Source organism: Pagrus pagrus, assembly GCF_965226575.1.
Source record: "Pagrus pagrus genome assembly, chromosome: 19".
Classification (NCBI taxonomy): domain Eukaryota; kingdom Metazoa; phylum Chordata; class Actinopteri; order Spariformes; family Sparidae; genus Pagrus; species Pagrus pagrus.
Window position 1 is genome coordinate 9,657,769 of NC_140203.1, and position 25,096 is coordinate 9,682,864.

The window sequence follows — 25,096 nt, forward strand, 5'->3', positions numbered from 1 at the left end:
ACATTCCTATGAGGACAGTAACCTTTTATTATTATTATCATAGTTTTATTTCTGATGATGATAATAAAGAAAACAAAAACGAGCAGAGCTGTTACAGTTTGATAGCCCGCGTCTCTTAAACTGCGCGTAACAGCCTGACAAATAAATCAGATCACAATAATTATGGATTAAAGCCTTTAAAGGCAGTAAATAAAGTGGGCAGATCCTCCAGGCTCGACGGGAAATTGATCCTCAGCTGACGGGCCGTTTGACTGGATAAATAAAGAAAGGCTGGAAGGTGTCCTGCTGGTAATAAAGACAAACTCAAGGGACACTTTTGTGTGTGTGTTTGTGTATCTCGTCCCACCTGAAAGCTAAACGCCCAGAGGGAGGCAGCAGCGCGCTCTCAGCTCTGCGTCGGACATGATGGCGCCTTTCTTCTACGCCCTGAGTTTAGTCTCACAGGCACACATCCTCTCTCTCTCTCTCTCTCTCTCTCTCTCTCCTGCCTCGCATTTTGGTAGAAGACCCCACATACTGCTCTTTCTTCTTCTTTATTATCATTATTATTATAATTATTATTATTTGAATGTGCAGGAACAAACAAGGTGTTGCCACTCCATGGGGAAAGACAGTCAATATAGGAAACACAAACAATTATAAAAAGGAAAGAGAGCTAACACAACAAACACACTTTAAAATACAAATATAGTTCTTAAAAAAACACAACCCAAATGAGGTTTAACTAAAAACCTGAACAGCTTTTTGGTTGTTGGTGGTTAATGGTGGCGCATGTTGCCTGAAAGGCTCAAATCGGGGTGAAATCGCTCAGTGGAAGCAGGGGAAACTATCCTGATAGATCAATATTACAAAAAGGAAATGTTTTATTTGAGCATTTTAGCACCATACATCAGTGTGAGTGTTGTGTAGCTCCTCTGTTATAAACTTTTATCACATGTGCCTTCTTTAATATGAACAGACTGCTGTTAAAACACTGATTAAACGCAGGGATCAGGCATTTATAGCTCTAAAATTGACAAAAATGCGATTTAAAAAAAATATTTGGGGCTTTTTCTTAATTTCCATGCCATCTGATCACGCTGAGTAAAGCAAACGCATTGAAAAGAAGCACAAAAGATATATTTTTTTAATTTAATTTGACCTTTTATTTCACATTTACAAGTTAAACAGAAACAACTTGGGAGTTCGTATCTTTTGGCCCAACCTCGCCCTCCTTCTCCCCTCGACTTCTCGTGACAAACGTCAACGTTACTTTCCCGTTTTTTTTTTGTTACTACTTTTCATGTGCGTATGTGTGCGCGCGCGTGCGCGAGCGAGTGAGTGAGTGTGCGCTGTGGGCTCCGCTTCATCTGTTGTTTGCGCAACACAATCACATTTCTTTTAAGCGACAGGGTGTCTAGACACACACGTGACCGGGCGCGTCAATGCGCACTGGAGACTGGAGACGGAGAGCAAGGGCACCCAAACCATCCGCCTCATTTACAGACAGAGAGCCGCTCGCTCAACCCCCCCCTCGAGATCACTCGTCGGCTCGCTTTCCTTCTCGCCACACTCAGACACGGAAACTTCGTGCGAGAGATACGAGGTTGGATTATTTTATCCGAGAGGGATTCGCCTGCTGAAATAGGTTACGAGGAGGGCTCGGTTGCGTGGACGTACAACCCGAGGGTCTCTCTCTCTCTCGCTCGCTCTCTCTCGCTCTCTCTCTCAGCTCTCTCCCTCCTCTCAACTCAACAAACGAGAGATTCGCTCCTGGATTTGCTCCCTGGCTCTTCGGACGAGCCAGCAAGAACCACATCCTCTGCATATTTAGACGATAACGGATAAAGAAATAATAAAAACACATTGAAAAAGAAAAGCCTCCGCACGCCTGGTGGAGAGCGCTCCTCTGCGCAGTCGGATCAAGGATTTTGTTGGATTAATGCTCTTGAAGACACGGCGGCCAGCTTCGGTTTTCACGGGATAATTGTGACAGCGTTGAGGCGTAATTAGGCCCCAGCTTGTCTGCTTTCCTCCGCAGCTAATGCGCGCAGACAGAAACATGTTTTGACTGTGTTTGTGTGCTGAGAAAAACCGTCTCGGAGCGCGCTTGAAAAGGGGGTCAGCTCACGGCGCTCGGCTGCACATCACCAAGTGAATAATTGTGCCACATTGAGGCTACATGCTGCTGCGCTGCTGTAGACGCGTAGAATAAGCTGTGCGATTCTTTTTTATCATAGGCTGGTCTTAAACCCCCTGGAGGTGATGGTTGTCTACCCCCGGAGGACGAGCTGACTGTCCCGCGAACCTCGACTGCTTTTCGTAGATCAAGCGTGCAGGAGACGGCAGCAGAGACTGGCGCATGCTACAGATTTCCTCTGCTTATCCAGCACCCAGTTTTTCCACCGTATCTTCTCAGGCTGCTTGTCATTGCCTGGACTCGGATCCCGGAATCTTCATGATTTGCGGACACCATGCTCGTTTTTTAGCCGGGGAACCCTCTTTTCGTCCCGCATGTTTAGGACCAAACGATCGGGGCTCGTCCGGCGACTCTGGAGGAGCCGTGCGCCCGTGGAGGGCGACGGGGAGGCGGATAGAGGGACGCATGGCTCCGGGGGCTGCTGCATGGGCAAAACGACAAAGGTGGCCAAGTCCAACGCCGGGTCGGAGGCTGAATTGAAGGCGTTGACCCACTCGATACTGAAAAAGATCAAAGAGAAACAATTAGAGGTGCTTTTGCAGGCGGTGGAGTCCAAGGGGGGAGCCCGAAGCCCCTGCTTGCTCCTGCCCAGCAAAGTGGACGCCAAAGTGGGTCAACAGTCTTACTCTCTCCCCATGCTGCTCTACAAAGTGTTCAGGTGGCCGGACCTCAGGCATTCCTCGGAGCTCAAGAGGCTGTCTTGCTGTGAATCCTACGGGAAAATCAACCCAGAGCTCGTTTGCTGCAACCCGCACCACATGAGCAGACTTTGTGAACTCGGTGAGCTGGATTTTTCTAATAACCTCATCTTCCACACACACATAACACACACACACACACATTCAAAAAGTTCTGAAATTGCGTTGAATTCTCTGGTGGTGGGGCCTCATTTTCTTTTTTCTTTTTTTTAAATCAAGAACAAATTCAGACACCGTGTCATTGTGTCAAAGCATTACTAGACTCTTAAAGGGATAATTAGCCTAATTCAAATGACATCACCTCTCTTGGCACAGTCGCCTTGTGTTTCCATAAGGTCAAACTTGACCGATGTTGAACGCGTGCCAAGAGAAGAAGGAGACATTACATCTTGAATCGGGCACACCTCGGATCTTTTACATATTTGTGCATAATGGTTTGTGTCTTTAATGTCAATTTTTTTTGGGCCAATTTATCGCAAGATTCAGAACAAACTGCCCATCTGGTGTTTCAGCATTTCACAATTGGCATTTCCAAAGTGCAAAGCGACTCATCCCGGGCTTTACAGTCTTTCCACGGTGTAGTTTCCAGGGCCTCTCTCTCTCTTTCTGTGTGTGTGTGTGTGTGTGTGTGTGTGTGTGTGTGCTTGCTTGCTTGGCGTCCCGGGCCAAAAGAGGCCCGTATCTCAGTTTGTCCTAGACGCTGATAGTGGCCCTCCTGGCGCCAGGCGGCCCCCTGTTTATCTGCCTGCCAATGAAAGGCAATAGCCGCCCGGCCGGACTCACTGCCTGCCTGCCTCTCTCTCTCTCTCTGTCTCTCTCTCTCTCTCTCTGTCTCTCTCTCTCTCTCTCTGTCTCCCTCTCTCTCCAGGCTGAGCTGACAGACAAAACCTTTCCCCAGAAGAATGACAACTCTTATCATAAAGTTTAGATCTCTCTCTCTTGTTTTTTTTTTCTTCCTCTCATGCTCTGCTTTTTGTTTTCCTCCCTCCTCCATGCAGAGTCCCCTCCTCCTCCATATTCACGCTATCCCATGGACTATCTTAAACCACCAGGTGAGCTCCATATTTACACAAACACACACATTATTTTACTGTCTTGTTTGTTTTGCAAAACATGCACATCTGTAAAGGCCATCTTGTAGTCGTGAATGTTTATGCGCCTGACAGTACAATGCACATTACCCCTGCAGTGTGTGTGTGTGTGTGTGTGTGTGTGTGTGTGTGTGTGTGTGTAGGAAACAGCTCCATGTTATGTTGTGATTTATGATAGCAGTGGAGTGGCACGCCTGGCTGGCTGGGCAGCTCTACCATGGCTGGCAGCCAGGGCAAAGCAGCACAAAGTTGAGATACCAGCTATAGACTGACTGGCATGTCACCAGGGGCAGTGTGTGTGTGTGTGCGCGTGTGTGTGTGTGTGTGTGTGTGTGTGTGTGTGTGTGTGTGTGTGGGAAGAGGGGGAGGTGTTTGTTTGTGTGTCCATCTATCTATTGTGAATCGCGGCACAGACAGCGGCGTCTCTGGAGCCGGCCGGTCTTTATCAGCTGAATTAATCAACAGATTAAGGTTGAGGACTTGTGTGTTTATGTGTGTGTGTGTGTGTGTGGGAGTGTGTCACCGTCCCACATCTTCTGTTTGGTTGCGTTTGTTTTAGAGACCAGGAGAGAGTATTTATTAATGCATGCCCTGTTTCATTTCTTCTTTGGTCTTCTTGCTTAATTGTTTTTCTCCGTGGTTGTCATCCTATTCCCCCCGGTGCCAGAAAGTGGCACCAGGTTATGTCATCGCCTATTAAGTCGGTTTTGAAGTGTGTTAGATTTCAGGCTGTAACCAGAATGGTGCGAGACCGGGGGAGCTCCGCTTGAGTCACAGAGAGGGTGACAGAGATATAAATGCGTAGTCTGGGTGCAGGACTTTTAAGACCCGCCGTTTTTTAATTTCCTCAACCTCTCCCCTCGCTCCTTTGCTCATTTTCACCCTGTCAGTGCAGGAAAAGCTCCGAGTTGAACAATGAGCGGTCAGCCGAGCAGCCGGCCAGTTAGTCAGGAGAAGGAGAAAGTGGCTTTCAGTGAGTGGAAACAATAGGAAGTCATTGCAGCTGCAGCTGTGGTTCTTCAAAGCCCTCCCGACTCTCTCTCTCTCGTCTTTATTTAGCAGGCCTTACCTGGAAAGCTGAATTAAAGGACAAGTTCACCCAAAAACTAAAATTCAGTCGTTATCTCTTATGGGAAGTCAGATGAATTCTTGTAGTCCATAAAACATTTCTGGAGCTTCACAGCAAAACAGCGTTGCAGCCTTCTCCTAAACAACTGAAGTAGATGGGGACTCGTTTCAAAAACAGCCAAAAGAAAACGTTGAATGGCTTCCCACAGCTCGTCCGGCATAGTCCGAATCTCAGGAAGCCCCGAGGTGCCAAATGTTTTTGGAAAAGAAGTTATTTACACCCTTTTTAAGCCAAAATACATGGTCAATCTCTGCACGAGCTTGACCGTGTGTAGAAGGTTTAAATAACATTTTTTAAAGCCAGTTTCAGATCTCAGAGCTTCTGGAGACTCGGAATACGCCAGGCGAGATCTATGGAGCCATTTCATGTTTTTTAATGTTTTAAAACATGTCCCCATCTATTAGCTCCAGAAATGTTTTTTGGACTACAAAACTACACCCGACCTTCCATCGTAACGGGGGTGAACAGATAATTACTGAATTTTCATTTTTGGGTGAACTTAACGTCAACAGTGACATCCTCTTCAGCCTTCTCCCTGCGTCTCAGGGTTTAGCGTCTTTGTACGAGTTCAGTTGGAAACATTCCAGCGTTGAGCGGAAACAAGAAGGTAAATAGGAAATGCAAGCCGGATATGGACAAAAGAAATGGTTACACAAGTCATGTTACCACCCTGTTTCCCCACTCAGACCAAATCGGTTCGGCTGTGTGGGAATTAAATGGTGCCAAAGAGAACAGAACAAAGTAAAATTTCAGCAGACTGTACCTCACCTGCCACGCCATTTCCTCATTTCGTAGAATTCAGTCAGTGCAGCTGCGAGTTGTGGTTAATCAAAGGCGACTCTGTCAGTCTGCGAGTCTGTATTGGTGAGGGAGGCTGAAAGACAACATATATTAATAGGACAATGGAGCAGGCTGGAGGGCACACACACACACACACACACACGACAGATGAGCTTATCATGCAGAAAGACAGGGGTTTTTCCCCAAGGGCCTCGGGGAGCTGTCAATCATCAACCTTCCCATTACTGGAGGCTATTACACTTTTCCATATTACTCTCTGTATTTGCTTCATATTAGGCCGTTTAAATCATCCTGACATTCAGAAAATCTGCATAGTTAACTTTTAGAAGGCAATCAGACGCTGTAAAAATCTGCATGAAGCGGAAGAGCGATGGATTTTATGATGATGGTTTTATGATTCCAGCGAGCAGGAAGTGGGGTTATATGTGTCAGGCTGCCTGTCCGCTCCAGCAGCAGCGGTCAATATGAAAGCAGCCGAGACGTAAAACGCTACCTTGTTTCAGCTCTTGGGAATATAAATCACACACTGTTTGGCTCCCTCTCTCTCTGATGCCCCCTCAGCCCTGTGGTCAGCTGTGAACTGTTGCCCGGGAGACCAGGGCAAGGCTGCTGGCAGCCAATGAAAGCGAGGCAGGCTGGGCTATGCCCGTGCATCTCGTTACCGCGACCACAGCGGCACGGTCCACGTCCGGACGGGTGGCAGGCTGGGAGGAGGGCTCTGGTCGCTGTTTCTTTATTACTTCATAGCTACTGCAGCTCAAACAGGAGGCCAATGAGCCGGAGAGTGGAAGTATTCAGCAAAAATACCATCCTCCTTCCCCTCAGCTTCGCCATGTGTGGATTAAAAGCATACTGAATGCACTAGTCACTGCATTTCTTCAGTTTACAGCCACTTTAGATGTTGCAATAAACTCAGGGTTCGCACAAAGTCTTGAAAGTTTCGAAAAAGCTTTATTTAGCTTGAATTTGAATATAACCCCTAAAAAAACGTTCGATTTTTAAATGAAGTCTGGTGTTGACGCAATCGCTCATGTTAACCAAAAAAAACCTTTTAATATTTGAAATGAAACAACCAAGTCGTCGCATCTGTTTGTTGTCTCCTAGCTTTGATCAAAACATTCAACCAAAGTTGACACTAGAATGGCACTCAGTAGAGTGCATACCTCCGCCAAGGCCCAACATTCTCCTTTAATTCAATGTTGAAAAACACCCTATATTAAGGAAAATTTCCCGGATATGTCTTGTTATTCGGATCCGCACCAAGAGTCAATGGGGTCTATTCTGGCAAGAATCCCATCCTGTATCCAAGTTTTGTGGAAATCCACTCAGTAGTTTTTGTGTAATCCTGGTAACAAACCAACAAAAACAGGTTAGAACATAAACAAAGTGACAATATACACTGATTGCTGTGGGTATAAAGGAAATCAGTGAAATTATTTTTCAGCAATGCATTTATAACAATTACGATGTGACGATTAAGGCTTCAAAAGTCTGGGAAGTTTTGGTTTAGGTACCTTGAAAGTGCTTGAAAAAGAACTGAAAAAATCTGTACAAACCCTGAACTTCAAATCAGAACAACTGCTTTTTTTAGCCACAGTAATGTACAACCATCAGAAAAAACTACACTTCAGAGCCGCAATTCAAGTCAGAGTGGAGGTGACCACTGCCGCACACTATGCTTCAGTGGATAGTAGGTGTAGCGCAGCGTTGACGTGCAGCGAGAGGAATGTATCATTAGTGAATACCGAGCTACCAGCAGCAGCAGCAGCAGTAGCTCTGCAGCAAAGCTAGCCTGCTCCCAGCGGTGTGCTGCTCCGCTCAACACACACAGCGGTTTTGTTAAAGCTCCATTCAGGTGTCATGTTGAAACTAGTCGACATTACGAGTCTTAGCCGGAGTTCAGCATTCAAATGCAAAAGAGAGGGAGAGAATGAGTGGTTTTTCTCTCTCTTGTCTGCCTGTTAAGAAAATTTACAGCTTTAAGGGCCCCTCGGAGCACACAAACACACACATAACTTATGGTGTTGTTGTGTGAATGCTCAGATTTCCGATTCAGCTTGAACACATCAAATTTGTGCATATTTTTCAGCTTTTCTCTGTCCTTTTAGAGAGAAAGGCAGGAACAGGAATCAAAGAGACAATTATCAGCTGAGTTTGAATCTCTCACAGTCATGCAATATTGGATCTGTTATTGAGCAGCGATCAGACATCGCCAGCCTAAACCCTCGCCTCAGTCATTAGCCAGAACGAAGACATCTCCATCCCGATCGGCAGCTTTTCTGAGCTGAGATGCGAGGCTAACGTTCCTCCTGAAGCAGTGGATTATGGGGGATTATCAGGGGTGTAAGAAACTCTCCTCTGTAAGTCCTCTGTGTGTGTGTGTGTGAGTGTGTGTGTGTGTGTGTGTGTGTGTGTGTGCGCGCGAGGGTGTGAGCGTCGTCGTCAGCGTCTTCATTAGGCATTGATTTCACTGGAGTGATTGACGGTCTCACAGCTGCTGCTTTGCCTTCTCTACACAAACACACACACACACACACACACACAGGAACACACACAGTGCTAATTCAAAGTGTCTCTCTCTGTCTCTGTTAGATTCTCCAGACTCTGGACCTTCATCCAGTGAGACTGGGGGAACGACATACTCGGCCCCTGTGGGGCTTTCAGGTAAATATTCCAACCAATACCATTCCCATTTTCTTGTCTTTTTATTCCCCTTCGTCCTGTTTTCTTGAGCTTCTCCTGCGCATTCCTCCCAACAACCATACTTGTGATGATGAGGCAGTGATTGTGGGGGCCCCTGCTTCCCCTCTGTAATAAAAAAAAAAAAAGCCAGTGAAGTGAAGGAGGGTGGTGTATTTCTCCCACATCCACATAAATTCCTCCCTCCTGGCTCTTTGAACAACGCTCCTCTCTTCTCCTCTTCCTCTCCCTGTTCCCTCTCATCCCTTTCCGTGTTATGTTGTAATGGAAGACAAACACGTCGAAACCGTTGTTTGGAGAAAGAATATGCTCTGTGCGTGCGGCATTGTGGGGGAGGAAAGAAGAAGGCAGAGAGAGAGGCTTCTCGGCTGACATGCGAGTGTTTGTTTGGGTGTGTTTGTGCGTACAGGGGACGTCTTTGTGGACTCTCCTCTGGGCTCGCCGTGTGTGGATAAGAGAGAGACACAGGCGCCTTTCTTCCTTCCATCTCTCATGCAGGACGTGTTTCAGGCTTCCTCGGCTTTTCTCCCATAATCCCCTTTGGCAGCGTTGCCTTCCTTACCCGGCGCCCTGTCCGCAGGCTACAGAGTAAGATGGTGTTCACGAGAGAAGGAGTTTGCTCTCAGATTGCTCCGTGCTGCTCTCTGCTTTCCTCAGCCTCAGATGGTTCTCATTACTGGGCCTTTAAAGCCTGTTTTATGTCAGTTGGTGTTGGCTGCCCATTTTCCCCCCTCCTTTGTTTAGTGGTAGGGGAGTGTGGGGGTTAGCCTGCTTGCTTGCATGCATGCATTTGTGTGTGTGTGTCCTTAGATGGGGGAAGAGATTGCAGCAGTGCTTACAAGAACAGAGGAACTAAAAATCCATCTCCTCTTTTCCCCCCTCCTCCACACCTTCAGATGGACACTGAAGTCCTCCCTGTGTGCATTAACTAAAGACACATTTTAGACCCGGTTCAAACTGTGAAACCCAAGAACTGGAGTCTTTACAGGCGCCCCACGCTCCCTCCCTTACTCCTGCGAGGCGTACACACTACCCTCCTCCTCCTCCTCCTCCCCTGTTTTCCTTCCTGGCGAGGATGACATGGCAGCGGCGGCCAGCGTTCCAGTGAATGGGCCTCCTCAGTAAAAAGCAGTAGAGGTAGAAAGGCCCCGGGGCGGGAGAGAGGGATGGCCGGAGCAGCGCTGCCTTCATGATTTCCCTGGCAAGGCCCGAAAAAATAGAAAAAATAAGGCTGCTCCTTCCCCTCCTCCCCGCCTCACTCCTTGCTTCCCTCCTTTGCTCCCTCCCTCTGGGGCCCTGACAAAAGAAACATGGCTCTCCCAGAGGCCCGCCGCTGACCTTCTAATTCACTCACTCTGCCCTTTTTATGTTCTTCTCCAGACATATTTACAGAGAGGAGGAAGGAAGAGAGAGGAGGGTGGCTCTGAGGGAAGGAGGGTGGCAAAGATTTGAAGTCAGCAAGAGTTGTACTGTTACTCCTTTTTATGCATTGCAGTAGAATAATTAAGCGCTTGTCGACTTTTAGAAAAGGCTGGAGTGTGTGTGTGAGTGTGTAATTGGTAAAGCAGATAAGAATCCTCATTCATCCAAAAAAACACGGTTCAGACGGGGCCGGTGAGACGAGGGTAGAGACGACTTCCTCCCCCTCCTCCTCCCATCTTTCCTTCTTTCTTATTCTCTCTGGAAAAATCCAAGACCATCCAGGCTGGAAGGAGTTAAGCGAGCTGCGACAGCGACAAGCGCAAATGCAAACTAGGCTGCCTGCCAGGCTACCAGCTCCAAAGCTCCTCTCGCTGGCTCACGTCATCAGCTTGGAACAGAGCAGGGAGAGGAGAGGAGAGGAGAAGGGGGAGGTCGATGGCTGAAGGCCTGGAGCTGGGTGTTGGGGTGCTGATCTTGGTTCGAGCGGGGGTGAGGGATTTAGCTCAGGGGTTTTGCTTCACCCGGGAGAGGGAGATCAAGAGAGAGAGATCTGGTCACAGGAGATCGGGTCAGGGTTAAGAGGCCGCTGGATTGCTGGTTACGAATCTGTGGAGTGTTAAGTAATATTTAAACGTGTTAGAGACTAGATTGTTTACGAGCAGCTCAGCCACGTAGCCCGGCGTCCATCTTGTCAAGTTCAAAGAGGTCACGTTTTTTTTGGAGAGTTGTCTTGAGCTTGAAAAGGCAGCAGTTTAGGCTGTGGGACAGAGTGTGGACGTGTGTGTAGGAGGGCTGGGTATCATTTTAAAGTCTTTCTGTGCTAGTGCTGCTACAATACCTGCGTTTTTCGTGCTGATGCCGAAACAATACTTTGAGAGATTTAGACAGGTTTTCCCTCTTTCCCTTCTTAACAATAGAATCCAAATGTTCTCACATGTCAACTGTGTCTAGAATTGCAAAAATTTTAAATGGAGTCTGGTACAATCTGATCAAAGGGTAAATCCACAGGATTATGACTCCGACCAAACATTAAATGCCAGATCTCTGTTCTTTTTTGATAGTTTTTGATTATTGGTGATTCGAATACATTTTGATCAGTCCAGTAAAGGATCAATACCAATGTACTCTTCGATGACGGCGGGTTATAGATGTCTGGTTGTGCCTAGCCCTTATTGGATGTGTAGCATCAGTGTGCGTATGTCGGTGGCGTGCATACTGGTGCCATCGGGGACTGACCCGGAGTGCTTGTGTGTAAGAGGATCCAGTTGGGCTGTGGTGACACGTACACACACACACGCATTTTCACACACACACATACACCAACACATACACAACGGGTAGGCAGATAGAATGACCTGGTGCGAGCCCTGGCGCACGGCCGACTGTCACACAGGCGCTTCCTCCCACTGCAGGTTAAATTTAGGCTGAGCTGTATTCTTATACCAGCAGCCAGTCACCTCGCTCGACAGACAGTCGGCCAGCCCTTCAGTCAGTCAATTAGTCATCCAGTGAATCGGCTGGAGGTATAACCTTCATCAGGGGCTCTGACAGAGATTAAATTTAGTCTTGGCACCTCGGCTCATTAAATCAAACTAGTTCTGCCGTCACACGGAGGGCCCCGAAGAAACGGCCCATTTTTGGTGGAATCCCGGTGAGAGAAGAGGCCCGTCTGTTGTTTTTTTTGCGCAGGAAGTGAGGTTTAAATCACCTATCACCAATGTTTAAACACAATCTCAAGATTTTTTTTGGAAGCTGACTTCCAGCTCGAGTCAGAAACAGAGCACCCTCAGTCTCCCTCGTCTTCTCTCTCCCTGCATTCCTGCCTTGTTTGGGTTAGCGGGGAAAGGAAAGGGCTGCGCAGGATATGACCTCATGTCTTTGAGGAAAAGGCGAGCGGACAGGGAGGCAGTCGAGGCCTCTTCGTGACAGAAAGCAAACACTGGAGTGCACCAGCCAGAAAGAGGGAAAGAGCGAAACAAAGAATGAAAGAAAGTAATCGTAAATTTGTTTTACTTGCACAAAGATAGAAGAAAGATAGATTATTCGCCATAAACCTGCTCTGGCTGAATGTTTTGCCTGAACAGTAAAGAGGAAGGAATGAAGAGGGAGAGAAGATGGCGGCTTTGGGTGGAGGGAGAGATGGCCGGCAGCTCTGCTCTGTTCTCTGTAATTTGGAGGCTGTGTGTTCAGCCAGCGAGTTGAGCAGAGCAGCGCCGGGCCGCTCCGTGCCGGGCCAGGATCTCTCATTACTCCCCACTTCCTCTCCTTGCGCGGCAGCCAAGCCGCCTCTTGGCAAGGGACTTAATTTTGGTTTTGGCCGTCCTCTGTTCCCCACCCTGTGTCATTATGCTGCACAAATCGAAAAAACAGCACACAGAGACAGCGGAGAATGGAGGAAAAAGAGAGGATAGAGGGAAAGTGTGCCTCAGCTTGCGTGTGTTTGGGTGTTTTCGCTGAAGATTTGTTGCGTTTACGGTTGAAAACATTAGCCTACCTTAGCGTAGCCAGTTGATTGAATGGAGGGTTATGCAGATTTGGCTCCGAGCCAGAGCTGGAGGGAAGCCCAGAACAAGATGAACATTGTTTTGGTTTGCAGTCACTCTGTGGAAGTGGATTTTGACATTACCTCAATGTATGAAGATATGAAAGAGAGAGAGGGAAGAGGAGAGAGAGGAAGGGAGGGAGAACCACCACCACCCCTCCCTCCTTTTTAGCAGGATAAAGACGGAAATGGAAATAAGTGGAGACACATTCCTGTGAACCTGTGTGTGTGTGTGTGTGTGTGTGTGTGTGTGTGTGTGTGTGTGTCAGATTTCTGGTGTGACACACAGTCTTGCTGTCTCCACCCTCCCGCCTTGCTCATTCATGTAGTCAGTTTGTCTGTTGTGTACTCAGACTGGAGGGCTGAGTGTGTCCTTTTATCTCGGGCCTGTCAGTAGCCACATCTCTGTCATCACCCACCACGCTGCTGTTATAACCACAGACATGCACAGGTAGATAATTATTAATAACAGAGCAACAACGCGACAAAAGCCCAGGCTGAACACAACTGGCTCTGCTGGTTGTCTGCCTCTTTTGTATTAGTTAGTTCCCACGGTGTTTTAGCGCCTCAACAATGCGGGCGATTGTTTCGGCTTGTCTGTCCATCTGTCCGTAGCGCCGCCGTGTGTGTGAGATACGGAGCCTGCGAGTGATCTCCTGACTTGTGTGTTTGCAAAAGTGAGCTGATGACATCAGTACAGCCTGTCTGGCACCGTGTGTCCAACTAGTCTGTGTTTATTTGTCCTGTCACCCTGGGAAATCTGGGCTGCAGGGGATCATTGTGTGTGTGTGTGTGTGGTGTGTGTGTGTGTGTGTGTGAGGGTCAGCATGATGAAGTGTTGGAATAATAACTCAGCAGGAGTAGGAAGGAGGAGTTACAGAGGGATAAAACTGAGGAAAAAGTCCAGTAGAAAGGGAAAAAAAAGTGACAAATCGTGCTGTCGTTTTGCGATAATGTGGAGCCAAATGGAAGATGCTGCCCAATTAATTATGAAACATTCCTCTATTTTATCTCAAGCTAAAGAAAAACACTGCGCCTGAGCTGCATCAAGACATGTGGCTCGTGTAATTATAGCAGAAAACTTCCACTCAGAGAAAATTACACTGTAGACAGAGGCATTAGGAAAACATGCGCCATTTCATCTCCTTATCGTCTCCCCGTCCGTGGCCGGATGGTTCATGTTAGAGATAGCGTGTCTGCAACTCGTTCTCTCTATCTGTGTTTCTGCGAGGAGTCAGATCTGCAGATAGCGAAACTGTGTGCCACTCCCCTGTGCGGTTTTCCTGCCATCAGGGCTTATTTAGGTTTCCTGAAGTGGGGGGAAGGACTTTACATCTTCTTACATAACCTGCCACCCTAAAGAGGCACTTCCTCTGTTAGCTGCTGAACCCACCACCATCTGTCTGTCGGCCTATTTCTCTGCCTACTAGGGCTGAACAGTGTGTCCTTTCTTCTTAATAGTTTTGCACTTTTTAATATGATTTTAATGCTTGATAAACGATGCCACTGTTGTGACTAATCTTAAAGTACTGCACTGTACTGATTTTACACATCAAAGTCTGTTTACATGAGTTGTATAAAGCCTTTTGTGGCTCCAGAGGGAGCAAAGTCTGACAAATATTTTCAAGTGAAATGTCGTAAAAGACTACAAGTTCGAACATTTAAAAGAATATCTGTGGGTGTGGAGGGAAGTTTACACGGCCTCTGTAGCTCCTCAGCTGTTTGAGGCTAGCAGCTTGAGGCTACATAATCGGCTGCTAGCGTAACACGCCCGGATCTCTGACTGAACTGTCTGCGATCGAGTTGCATAATGGGTAATGTAGGAAGGAAACCTTGGGGGTGGTGAGTTACAAAGTTTACCAGACTTCTGGAGCCTGCTAGCACCTTTAGGCTAGATTAGCCGCATCTTTCATAAAGCACCCAAATCTCCGACCCAATTATCAGCAGTTGAGTTGCATTGTGGGTAATGTAAGCACTAGTTTTAGACGAGGAAGAAATATTTTCAGACAATGTAGTCCAGCTTATAAATCACATGATTACGTCTCATTTAATGAGATTTTAGTTGCATGGTTTGCATTCTCTTGCTTCACGATTAACCAGTGACATTCATTCTGCGAGCAGACTAAGTCATTTCAATGGGGGAAAAAAATCCACTCCACTGCACAGAACGGCTGACCCTTCTGTTTCTGAGGGGGTCGCCGGTCGTCGAATTTCTCGCCATGGTAGACGATGAAGTGAGCACGTCCGCCGCTGAGGACTCTAGCTTACATTAACTCAATAATAATCAATGGGACCAGATATTTTAGTGAACGCAGCGAGAGAAATGCACAGGCTTTCATTACAGACAGGCTGAACATGCACAGCGTGGCAGGGAGAGAACAAAAGGAATGCCTCCAGGGTGACCCTTGACCTTTGGAATAGACTTTCCCCCGGCTTGAGAGAGGGTGTTGACTTAGAAAATAAGGCACCGTGAAGAGTCCTTCCTTTCCCCCTCGAGCTGTTTCCTTCATGCCTTCCCCATTCCTCTCCTCGAGCTGCTGTGTGTGTCTGATGACGACAGGGTCATAGCACGTCTGAGACACACACACACACACGCACACACACACACACAGACATACAGGCCTCTCAGGGATCGATATGAGACAGTTCTCAGGAGCCTCCTCACTATTTACCGATGTTGATAGTGTTGTGTCCAGGAGTGAAGGTTGAAAACTGTGTGTGTGCATGAGGGTGTAGGCGTGTTACTCTGTGACTGAGTTGACTCCTAGGTATAGTAGCGACCTGGTGTGTGTGTGTGTGTGTGTGTGTGTGTGTGTGTGTGTGTGTGTGTGTGTGTGGAGTCAGACAGAGGTAATGATTAACCTTTCCAGACTGGCCCTGAGAGAAGCACCCAGTCTGCTGCCCCCTCACTGCCCTCCCTCCTCTCAGCCGTCCCTCCCCCTTCAACCAAGTCCAATTGTCTCAGCTAGCGTGGCGTCCACTCTTTAAGACCTCGGACCATTAAAATCCACAGGGGAGCCTGCAGTGTGTGTCTACTCGCCGAATCTGCCCTCCCCGTGCTGTGGTTTAAATATTTTGCATGGCACAGAGGGTTTTATTTAATCACAGATATTTACTGTCCCCCGCCACCACCCCCTGCCTCGCAGACCATAAGCTGATCATCCATTAAATACCTCGAAAACATGCGAGCAATATGCTGTTTTTGTTTGCACAGTGTGGCTAATGGCTAACATCCACATTAGCTCTCAGCAGCTGCGTCTTGCACTTTCTTGCAAGCGCTTTTAACAAGGCCTGTTATCATTATTATCATCCATGACCACATGATGTCTGCTCCGGCAATGATGTAGCTCTCAGGAGTGTGTTTTGCTTCATATTGGAAAAGCAGGGAAAGTCTTTTTGTTGTTTTTTGGGTGGGGGTTTACGTGTTAGCCCCCATGGGACAGACCAGCAGCAGACAAACTGACTGGAGCGCAGCAGAAAAGGCCAGAGTGACAGATGGCCTGAGGCCGCCCGCTTATCTCCAGCGAGGAGAAGCCCGAGACGCACAGGCTGAAAGGCTGCAGAGCAGACGAGCAGGTGGGGGCGGCAGACAGATAGACGGACTAATGCGTCGATAGGCAGACATCCAGAAAAGCAGACAGATGTACAGACGGACAGCTCTGTAAATGTTCTGATGGAAACGCACCGCTCGGCTCTGCTCTGCTCTAAAGACAGACGGCCTCGGCGCAGACACTCTGACGACACCGTCTGACACACACCTATGTGACAAGCACCTGAAATAGTGTCAGAGTGTAACACGAGGAGCGTGTCGGGCGGACGCCTCGCACGCAAACACACAATGTGTTAAAAATTAAAAATTCAGTTAAATGAGCCGTGCACTTGGAACAAGGTGTGTTGATACAGGGTCCACTCACATTAGCGTGCGTGTTTATGTGTGTGTGTGTGTGTGTGTGTGTGTGTGTGTGTGGTTACGTGTTCGGCAGCATTACTCATGAGGTGTAAGCTCATCTGCTGTCAGGACAAGCTGTGAACACAGACCTCACAAGGCTGAGCCCCGCAGATGGAGGAGTCTGCCTGTCTCGCTTTCTCTCTGCTGACATACTGAACAGAAAAGAGTTCGCTTTTGTTTACCTGCAGGCCGGACAGAAGACTGTGACTATTTTTAGCCTCTCAAATTAGCTTTCAGTCGGCCTCTTATCTGACTGTTGCCGAGGAATGGGAGGAATTCAGGATAGCTGCTGGACAGAAAAAGCCCTAAAATCACTTGACCGCAGTGCTGGAGACTAACCAAGTACCCGTAATTAATCGATTTTCGAGGTTCTTCATGCTAATTTTTAACTTCTAAAAAGTTTCCCGAAGTCTGAGGAAAAACTTCCTGGTGATGTCATAGTGATGTCATCGCGATTTTCCGAGTTAAGTGTGGGAGATTACTCTAAATTGTGACAAAAAAGCATGTGTTGCAAACCCTGGGCATGGAGTTTTGGCTATCAAGTTGCATTGTGGGAAGTGTAGGATGCACATTAGGAACAGAATATATCGCCCGATTATGGATTTTTCCTTTTTTATTCTCTCTCTGCCAAGACAGGACTTGTAATGTAGTATTTTTACATGGAATACTGCAACTTCTACACAAGAAAAAGCGTCTGAATCCTTCCTACGCCACTGCTTTACTTGCTGATCCTTGTTTTCCTCTCTGTTTCCAACCCTTTCCTTTTATCCTTCCCTCCCTTCTTCTCTCTTCTCTGCGGCTCCTCGCTCGCTGCCAGTCTGAGTTTCTGAGAGGAGAGAGAGAGAGAGGAGAGGCGACGAGGGAGGGGAAGCGGGGCAGTTAGTGTAGTCCTGAATAGCAGGGTGTTTTCAGGCTGCAATGACAGGCTCAGACAGGCAGCCGCTCTAATGACCTCTGACGCCAGGCCCTGTCTCTCTCAGCAATAACAAACACACACACACACACATACACACACACACACACATACACAGGGCCCCACAGGTGAGCTCCACGAGCAGGCCCTCTGTCAGCTGTTAAGAAAAGTCCAACGCATCTTTCTCCTTATCAACCCTGGCTCCGTTCCTGTACGTACATGCAAAGCAGACCCGAGAGCAAAGCTTGGCCAGGATCGGAGTCTCCGTCTGACATCGGCCTGAGACACAAAAGACGCTTTCTGCCTCTTATCTCGAAGATAAATGCTTCTTTTCCCCCATTTAGTCTAAGGTAGATAGCTGGGTACTTAGTTTCCCCCAGCACCCCATGAGGACGGATTTACGATAAACTCCCCGAGGCTCGGCTCTGACCAACTTCAAAGAACACAGCCCCTCTTGTTTTATGGAAGGCATGCTTTCAGTTTTTCTCCCCCCCCCGCCTCCCTCCCGTCCTCTGTTTCTGTCTCTCTTCTCCCAGTGTTGTCTTTTTCTTCCCCTCCCTCCCTTCTCCCTGCGTCTAATGAAGGCTAATGACAGGCCGCGGTGAGTCCGCTCGGGCCGGCAGAGATCCTGCCGCATTAACGTTGCAGTTTGTCTCAGACGGGACCTTCCAAATTACCGGTTACATTCACAGCTACCGCCAGATGAAACGAGGAAGGGAGGCGGGTGGGGGTTGTGGGGGAGGCTGGGGTCTGATGGGAACTGAAATGGCTCTGAGAAGGGGCTCTGTTAATTTTTTCCCTCATATATTTCGAGCTTTCGTAGCTCTTGAATGTGTCTTTCATCAAGGGCTGGATTTGTGTGAGGGGAGAGGAAGTTTAAACGATTGTTGAGCAGTTGATAGAAGCAATTAGGTGACGACCCCTAAAAGCACGAGAGGAAGCAAAGTTGCAAAAGTTACAGTCAAAATATGTGAAAAGCATTCCTTCTCTTCCCCACCCCGCCCCCTCTTTCTTTCCTCTCGCGCTCTCTCTGTCTCCCTCTATTTCCCTTGCGCCTGACTGGCTCCTACTTTTCTAGCTGGGAGTAGCTGGGAGCCAGATTTCTGTGGAATAGAGATATGAAGGGGGGAGAGGGACGGCGCAGGAGGCACACTAAAGGGAGACGGGAGAGGGAGGGGGGGGGGTTTGGAAACTGGAGCATGGCCAATGCTATACTTCTTTTACGCTCAGGGGAAACTTTAGACAGGAGAGGCCTAGCTTGTCAACGATTCAGACACCAGGGTTGGAGAGTTAACGGCCTGCCTCGCTCGCCAGCGAAACGCCATGTGCTTCACCGTGGACAGGAGTGGTTTATGTGTTCACGTGAAAGTCCCTCGTATCTTTTTGAGCGTGAATTCAAGGATGGTTTCTTATTTCCTCCGGCAGAGAGCTGCAGAGACGGGGCAGTCAGCTGACGTCACTACATTGTTGGCCACGCCGCTACAAAAATACAGCGAGCCAGACAGACGATAAGCATTTAATGCCTAGACAAATATTGTACTGCGTGTGGACACTTGCCTGTCAGTGTCTCTGAGTTGCTTCTCTTGTCTGAGATCCAGGAATTCCAACACAGTTTTCCTGTATGGCAGAAATTGAGGATGACGGTTTAGTTTTGGCTCTTGACTAAAGAAAATCCTCTTTATTTCCCAAAAGAAGTTGGGAAGAAGTAGCGATGTTTTAGCCTCATCCTCCCCCCCTCCTCTCCTTTTCTTCACTTCTTGATCTCTGTATTTAACCAACTAATGCTCCAGTGTAATCTTATCTTCACATTGGTCTAACCATCTCCTTCTCTCTGTGTTTCCTCAGATTCCCTGGCATTGCAGGAGTCTGGCGATCGGGCCCATTGGTGCGTGGTGGCATACTGGGAGGAGAAGACACGCGTCGGGCGCCTCTACTCAGTCCAGGAGCCCTCTCTGGACATCTTCTATGATCTACCTCAGGGGAACGGCTTCTGCCTGGGCCAGCTCTGCTCTGACAACAAGTCCCAGCTGGTGCAGATGGTGCGGGCCAAGATCGGCTATGGCATCCAGCTGACGCGTGAGCCAGACGGGGTGTGGGTCTATAACCGCAGCTGCTACCCCATCTTCATTAAGTCGGCCACACTGGACAACCCGGACTCGCGCACGCTGCTGGTGCACAAGGTGTTCCCCGGTTTCTCCATCAAAGCTTTTGACTATGACAAGGCCGGCAGCCTGCAGAGGCCCAACGACCACGAGTTCACGCAGCAGCCTCGCACGGGCTTCACAGTGCAGATAAGCTTTGTGAAAGGCTGGGGACAGTGCTACACCAGACAGTTCATCAGCAGCTGCCCCTGCTGGTTGGAAGTCATTTTCAACACACGATAGCAGCAGCAGCAGCCTCCTCGCCTCTCTTTTGCCCCCCCTCACAAACAGACTACACCCACTTTCCTTTTTTTTTTTTGTTCCAGAGGTTCAAACAGAGAAGAAAAGGTTTAAAAAGAAGAAGAAGAAAGTATAAGATTCTGATGGACTTTGTTTAATAAATGACTAAGATTTAATTAAAATAAGAAGCGAAAAATGTATTTTATGTTATATATAAATATATTATTAATTGTAAATATGAAGACGTTTTATATGCATCATTATTTATGTATTGTGCAATGTGTTGATGAGAAAAAGAAAATAAGATGCACTTTGCTTAATATAAATGCAAAACAAAGAAATGCCAAAATAAAAAAAAAAATACAAATAAGATATCTTGTCTACTAGTCGATGTTTTGATCTTTGGGTTTGTGTTGGTTTCATTCAGTTTTTCCTGATTGAATTACTTGAGTCAATCCACGTGTCAGTTCTCTAAAACCCTACTCATTTATTTTTGGCGATGAACATAGTGGCTTCATTATTACCAAAGTCAACATGGGTTATCTTTGTGCCACTGGAGGACCTTGATGTCATGTTGTGGATTGTAAAAGCATTTCCCTCCGAGACAAAGTGAGTCAGACTGTGACAGAGTCATAACTCACTGTCGCTGTTCCTACTGGCTCATTACGCCTTTTAAAATTGTCTGTTTTTTCAGAGTTATTTCGGGATGAATGTCCCTCTTCCTCTCTGTCATTAACCGGCTGATGACATCACGGCCAGGAAGCAGTAATGACAAATTTCAGGAACCAATAAAGTCAACAGAGGGTCCGGCTTCCTGGAGGAGCCTCTTTATTGTAATATCTGATTAAACAAAGGAATGTAACGCATCAAACAGTCACACAGAGAATTCGGCGCCACACCTGAGGAAATGACCACATACTGGAAGATTACAACTTCATTTCAGCACGTCAGATATTACAGGGACCGCTTGCGTATGCGATTAGAGACGTTGACCTATTTATGACCTATTGTATTTCTAAAAAACAAGACAAAACAAAATGGATTTCCTTCTTACAAAACCGTTCTGTCTGTGTGTGTGTGCGTGCGTGCATGTGTCTGTCTGGGCCTCGTCCTGTTGCTAGTCAGATGGGTGTCTGTGAAGAGGATTACTACTGTAAGCCTGCTTTACCCACACACACTGTCTCAAAGACCTACATTCACAAGACCCACTTTCCACGCCATGCAACCCCCACCCGCCGCTCTGTTCGGCAGGGATTTGAAAAAACCTTGAATTTTATTTAGGATACGAGAGACAAAACAACATATTTAGTTACAGTGACTCAGTGGCGGAGGCAGGACTGAAATGGAGCATGTATGTGGAACCGGAAACCATTTCTTATAAACGAGTTGAAAAGCAATTGAAGCAAACTGTTAGAAAAGTCTGAGTTTTGCTTTCCTAGAAATAGATACTGCCCAGCACAATTCTGTTTATTACTTGCATATATCAGAAAAAAAGACACTTGTGTATGTGCATGGTATTGGCTGACACATAATTCAGACTAAGAATAATAAACATAAATCCACGCTGATAAAAATGGCAGCCAATATTTGTGCCGTTAAAAGTCTGCGCTTGACCAAGGACATATTAATTCTTTCCTTTCTGTTTTATTAATGAATGAGGCCAGAATATTCAGTTATGTATGCAGCTTTGTATTTTCCATAAAATCCAGAAAGAAAACTTTCGCAACAAAGAACATAAATTACGCCAAAGACTATTAGAAAACAGCCCACCAGGAGGGTAGGGCCACATGGTGGGACTCTGTTCCTTGACATCATGCACTTTAAACTGCCTGCATGCCCTCGCAACAATAATCCCTAACCCTGCTAATACAACTAAAGCGGCTAGAAGCTTTGTGTGTGTGTGTGTGAGAGAGAGAGAGAGAGAGAGAGAGAGAGGAATGACCCCATATCCATGACTTCCCTCAGACAGACTGACCCTGATTCTGCCCAGCAATAATTCCATTAAAACTATTACAGATTTCAGCTGCATCGAGTCAGTGTGTGCATGTATATTAGACATGAGAGCTGTTTTTGTGAATATCCACGAAGAAGAACACTAGCAGTCAGGATTCATCCTGAAATGACATTATGCAATACCAGATTGCATAATCACATTTATGTCTGTAATTCCCTAAGCCACATACTGTACATACGGAAAAAAAAATCTATTTATGGTGTTGAATGTTGAGAATGAGTTCAGGAGTGTCTCAGCCTGAGGAAAGAAGCCGCTCTGTAATCTGGTGGTACAACAGCGAATACTTCTGTGTCTTTTGCCAGACTGCAAGCTGGTACTAGTACCATTGGATTAAAAAAAAAAAAAAAAAGACTACTTTTAAGAAAATAAAAGCATTTTTGTCTGTGTGAAGAAGACCTTGTAAGACTGTTCTAAGAAAGTATATTTCAACACATAACTGAATAAATACCTACAAGACCTGCTGCCCCTATTTTCTATCAGGAACTATTATTATTCCTTTTCTTTTAGGCTAACTATTGCTGTCATTTTAAATAAAGAGATATAATACATATTGTCACATAACAGACACTTACAGTATTTCCTTGTGGCGTCTGTCTCTGTTAATTGAGTTCTTTAACTTGGGGAAACAGCGCCCCTCTGGGTTCTAGCGGCTAGTACATGTTACTCAGTCTGTGTGGTGGAAAAGGGTATAACACTTCCACAGTCGAGATAAAAGATGAGGAGCAGCCAGGTTTAGTTGTCATAATGTGTTAAAAGAAATTAAATATGTTAACTATCAAATTATACATAGTTATGCGGTCACGCCACGTCAATATGTTCATCAAATATTAAACCGCGACATTAACTTTGAAGGAGGCCTCTCTTAAAATTTACTTTAGGCTTCAGCAACCTTTAACGACAGCAAAGTTAGCTAGCTAGCGGCTAACTAACCGTTAGTTTTCCTTTGTCAATAAATACATCAGTGACCGTGTTTTTGTAGGACAAATTAGCTAACGGCGGCAGAGAAAAGAGATGGGGAGCTCTCTAAACAATCAAACAAAATCTATCACGACTGCCAAGTGCAGTGGGACATGACTATCACCTGGATATTCATGCTTAACCCCCATGAAACGCAGCTGAATGGGCGCCGACATCAAGGAACTTGAGTCAAATACAGCCTCTGTGTCTGTCTTTGCTTTCTGCTGTTCTCACTGGTGCGTAAAAGTTAAATGTGTGTGGCCTGTTTGATTACCTTTTATTCGGCTGTCTGTGTTTTGGGGGTTGTTTGGTTTAATATGCTGTCACCTGTATGTGGTTTGTTGTGTTTGTAGCCAGTGCAGACAGTCTAGTCCATACTTTGGATTTATTTCAACCTTGTTTTGTCTTTAAGTGGTGTTGCATATTGCATAAGCAGCTTGAATAAGTAACCAGAACACACTAGGCCTTGTAGACTAACTTACATATTGTCACAGAGTAGGCTTGTGTAATCAGAGTACATTTAGTATTTTGATATGTTTTGCTTAATTCAAGTCTGTCTTGGTACAACACTCACATGGCTAGGACTGCATTCAACAATTATGTATTTATTTAAAATATTTCACTTATAATTTTAAATTGTTAATGTTAATATGCTTGTTTGGTGTGTTAAAATGTCCAGACACACCAAATCGATGTCAAAGATGAAGGCTGACTGTTGCATTGCCTCACATCCCCTGTGTCCTGGCCAAAAAGCTGCACTTGAACACACCATTAAGACTACAGCTGATTACCTTGTACAATACAGCTCCATTCAACAAGGCTGGGGTAGTCTCTTGGTACATCCCGGTTCCCTCATTTGACATTTTCTCGCTTCCTTGCTTGTACTGGAAGTTGAACTAGTCCACCATCAATGGGAGTGATTTCTCTCAATGATGGACTCTGCTGCCGATTCTGCATGCTCAATCAGCCAAAAAGCCCTCATCAAGGGCCGACTACAGCTAACAACCATAGGCCCACAGAGGCTCATCAACGACCCTAACATTGTCTGACTGACGGCCCTTACAGCGACTGATAAATCTATCATTGTACATATAGACATGTGGCTATTGTCATAAAATAGACATGAATGTTTATGAACACAACGCTTTCTTCATATCATGCTGACAAAAAAAATACAACATTTGTTCCTTCATCTTATTCCACAGTATAATGACGCACTTTGAGTCTGCATGCTGGACAGCACTTTGTAAGAATCAAACCAGCATGTGGTTTGTCTGTGGTTTACACACAAGACCCATGCTGTCTATGGTGGTGTGTTTTAATGTATATTTATATATGTGTGTGTGCAGACCTGGGGGGTTGGGAGGAAGGACAGGGTTGTGCTCTGTAGGTGGGGCCTGTCTAGGTGGGGTTAGTGGGGGTTGCTTTGGTCTGCTCTTTGTGTGTGAATGTGTCGTGACCTTTTCACTTCAGGAATTATTTTTTCTAATTAGAATGACATCCGACATTGAATCTGATGTAAACATCCTGTTAGTTGTTTAAATGATGTGCCGTAGATTTGTCTGGAATGCGAGTCATCTTAAACTGCATTATTGTTTGAGACATCCTATATATGCAGTATATATAGATCAAAGGGTTCTGTACGCTTTGTCCTTGCATTTGTGTGCTGTGTGTCGTGTATTATTCGCTGCCTGTGTGTGTTTGTGTGTGTGTGCTCATATCTCCATGTATTCCTGCACACGTGCCTTCATGCATGCAAGTGGCGACGCACACACAAAGTCCTCGTCTGTGCCGGTAGACACAAAGCCAGACCCCCCATCCCCCTCTTCCTCTTCCCTGGGGGGGAGATAAGACAGTCTGTCTATCTGCCTGCTCCCAGCAGGAGGGGGGCTGGGGCCCCGGGATGGGAGGTTATAGAGGTGGCGGGGTGGGGACAGTCTAGCCGTGTTTACAGGCTGGATGTGTCGGTTGGGGGTTTAAGAGAAGGGGACAGTCACTTCTGGCATTCTTATGCTTATTTAGCCCCAGTATGGCCTGCAGTCATGTTTATCCTAACCTCAATGAATCACAGAAAAAATCACACTCACAGTACACTCAGTGGTTAAAACTGCGTGTGCACACTCAAAGTATTTATGTCAGACTGTCTTTGATCCCTTCTACAAATAACAGGCCCTCTTATTCCTTATTTAGATGCTGTATTAGCCCCTGTAATCAAAATTAGCAGAATGTGGCAAGAATACGGCTCGCTGTTTGTCATTAAGACATGTTTAAAGTCACTGCATTTTCATTGTCAATGCATTTTCGAGTTTGAAGTTGTGAG

General features: G+C 46.5%; 1 protein-coding gene across 1 annotated transcript; it reads left to right on the plus strand.

Annotated features, from left to right (window-relative positions):
• The first annotated feature begins 1,264 nt into the window (after positions 1-1,264).
• smad7 (SMAD family member 7) lies at positions 1,265-20,177 on the plus strand. Its single transcript, XM_084384126.1, has 4 exons — positions 1,265-2,959; positions 3,876-3,929; positions 8,491-8,562; positions 19,270-20,177. The coding sequence occupies exons 1-4, from the start codon at positions 2,494-2,496 to the stop codon at positions 19,806-19,808; spliced, it is 1,131 nt and encodes a 376-aa protein (XP_084240252.1). The 5' UTR covers positions 1,265-2,493; the 3' UTR covers positions 19,809-20,177.
• The last annotated feature ends 4,919 nt before the right edge of the window (positions 20,178-25,096 follow it).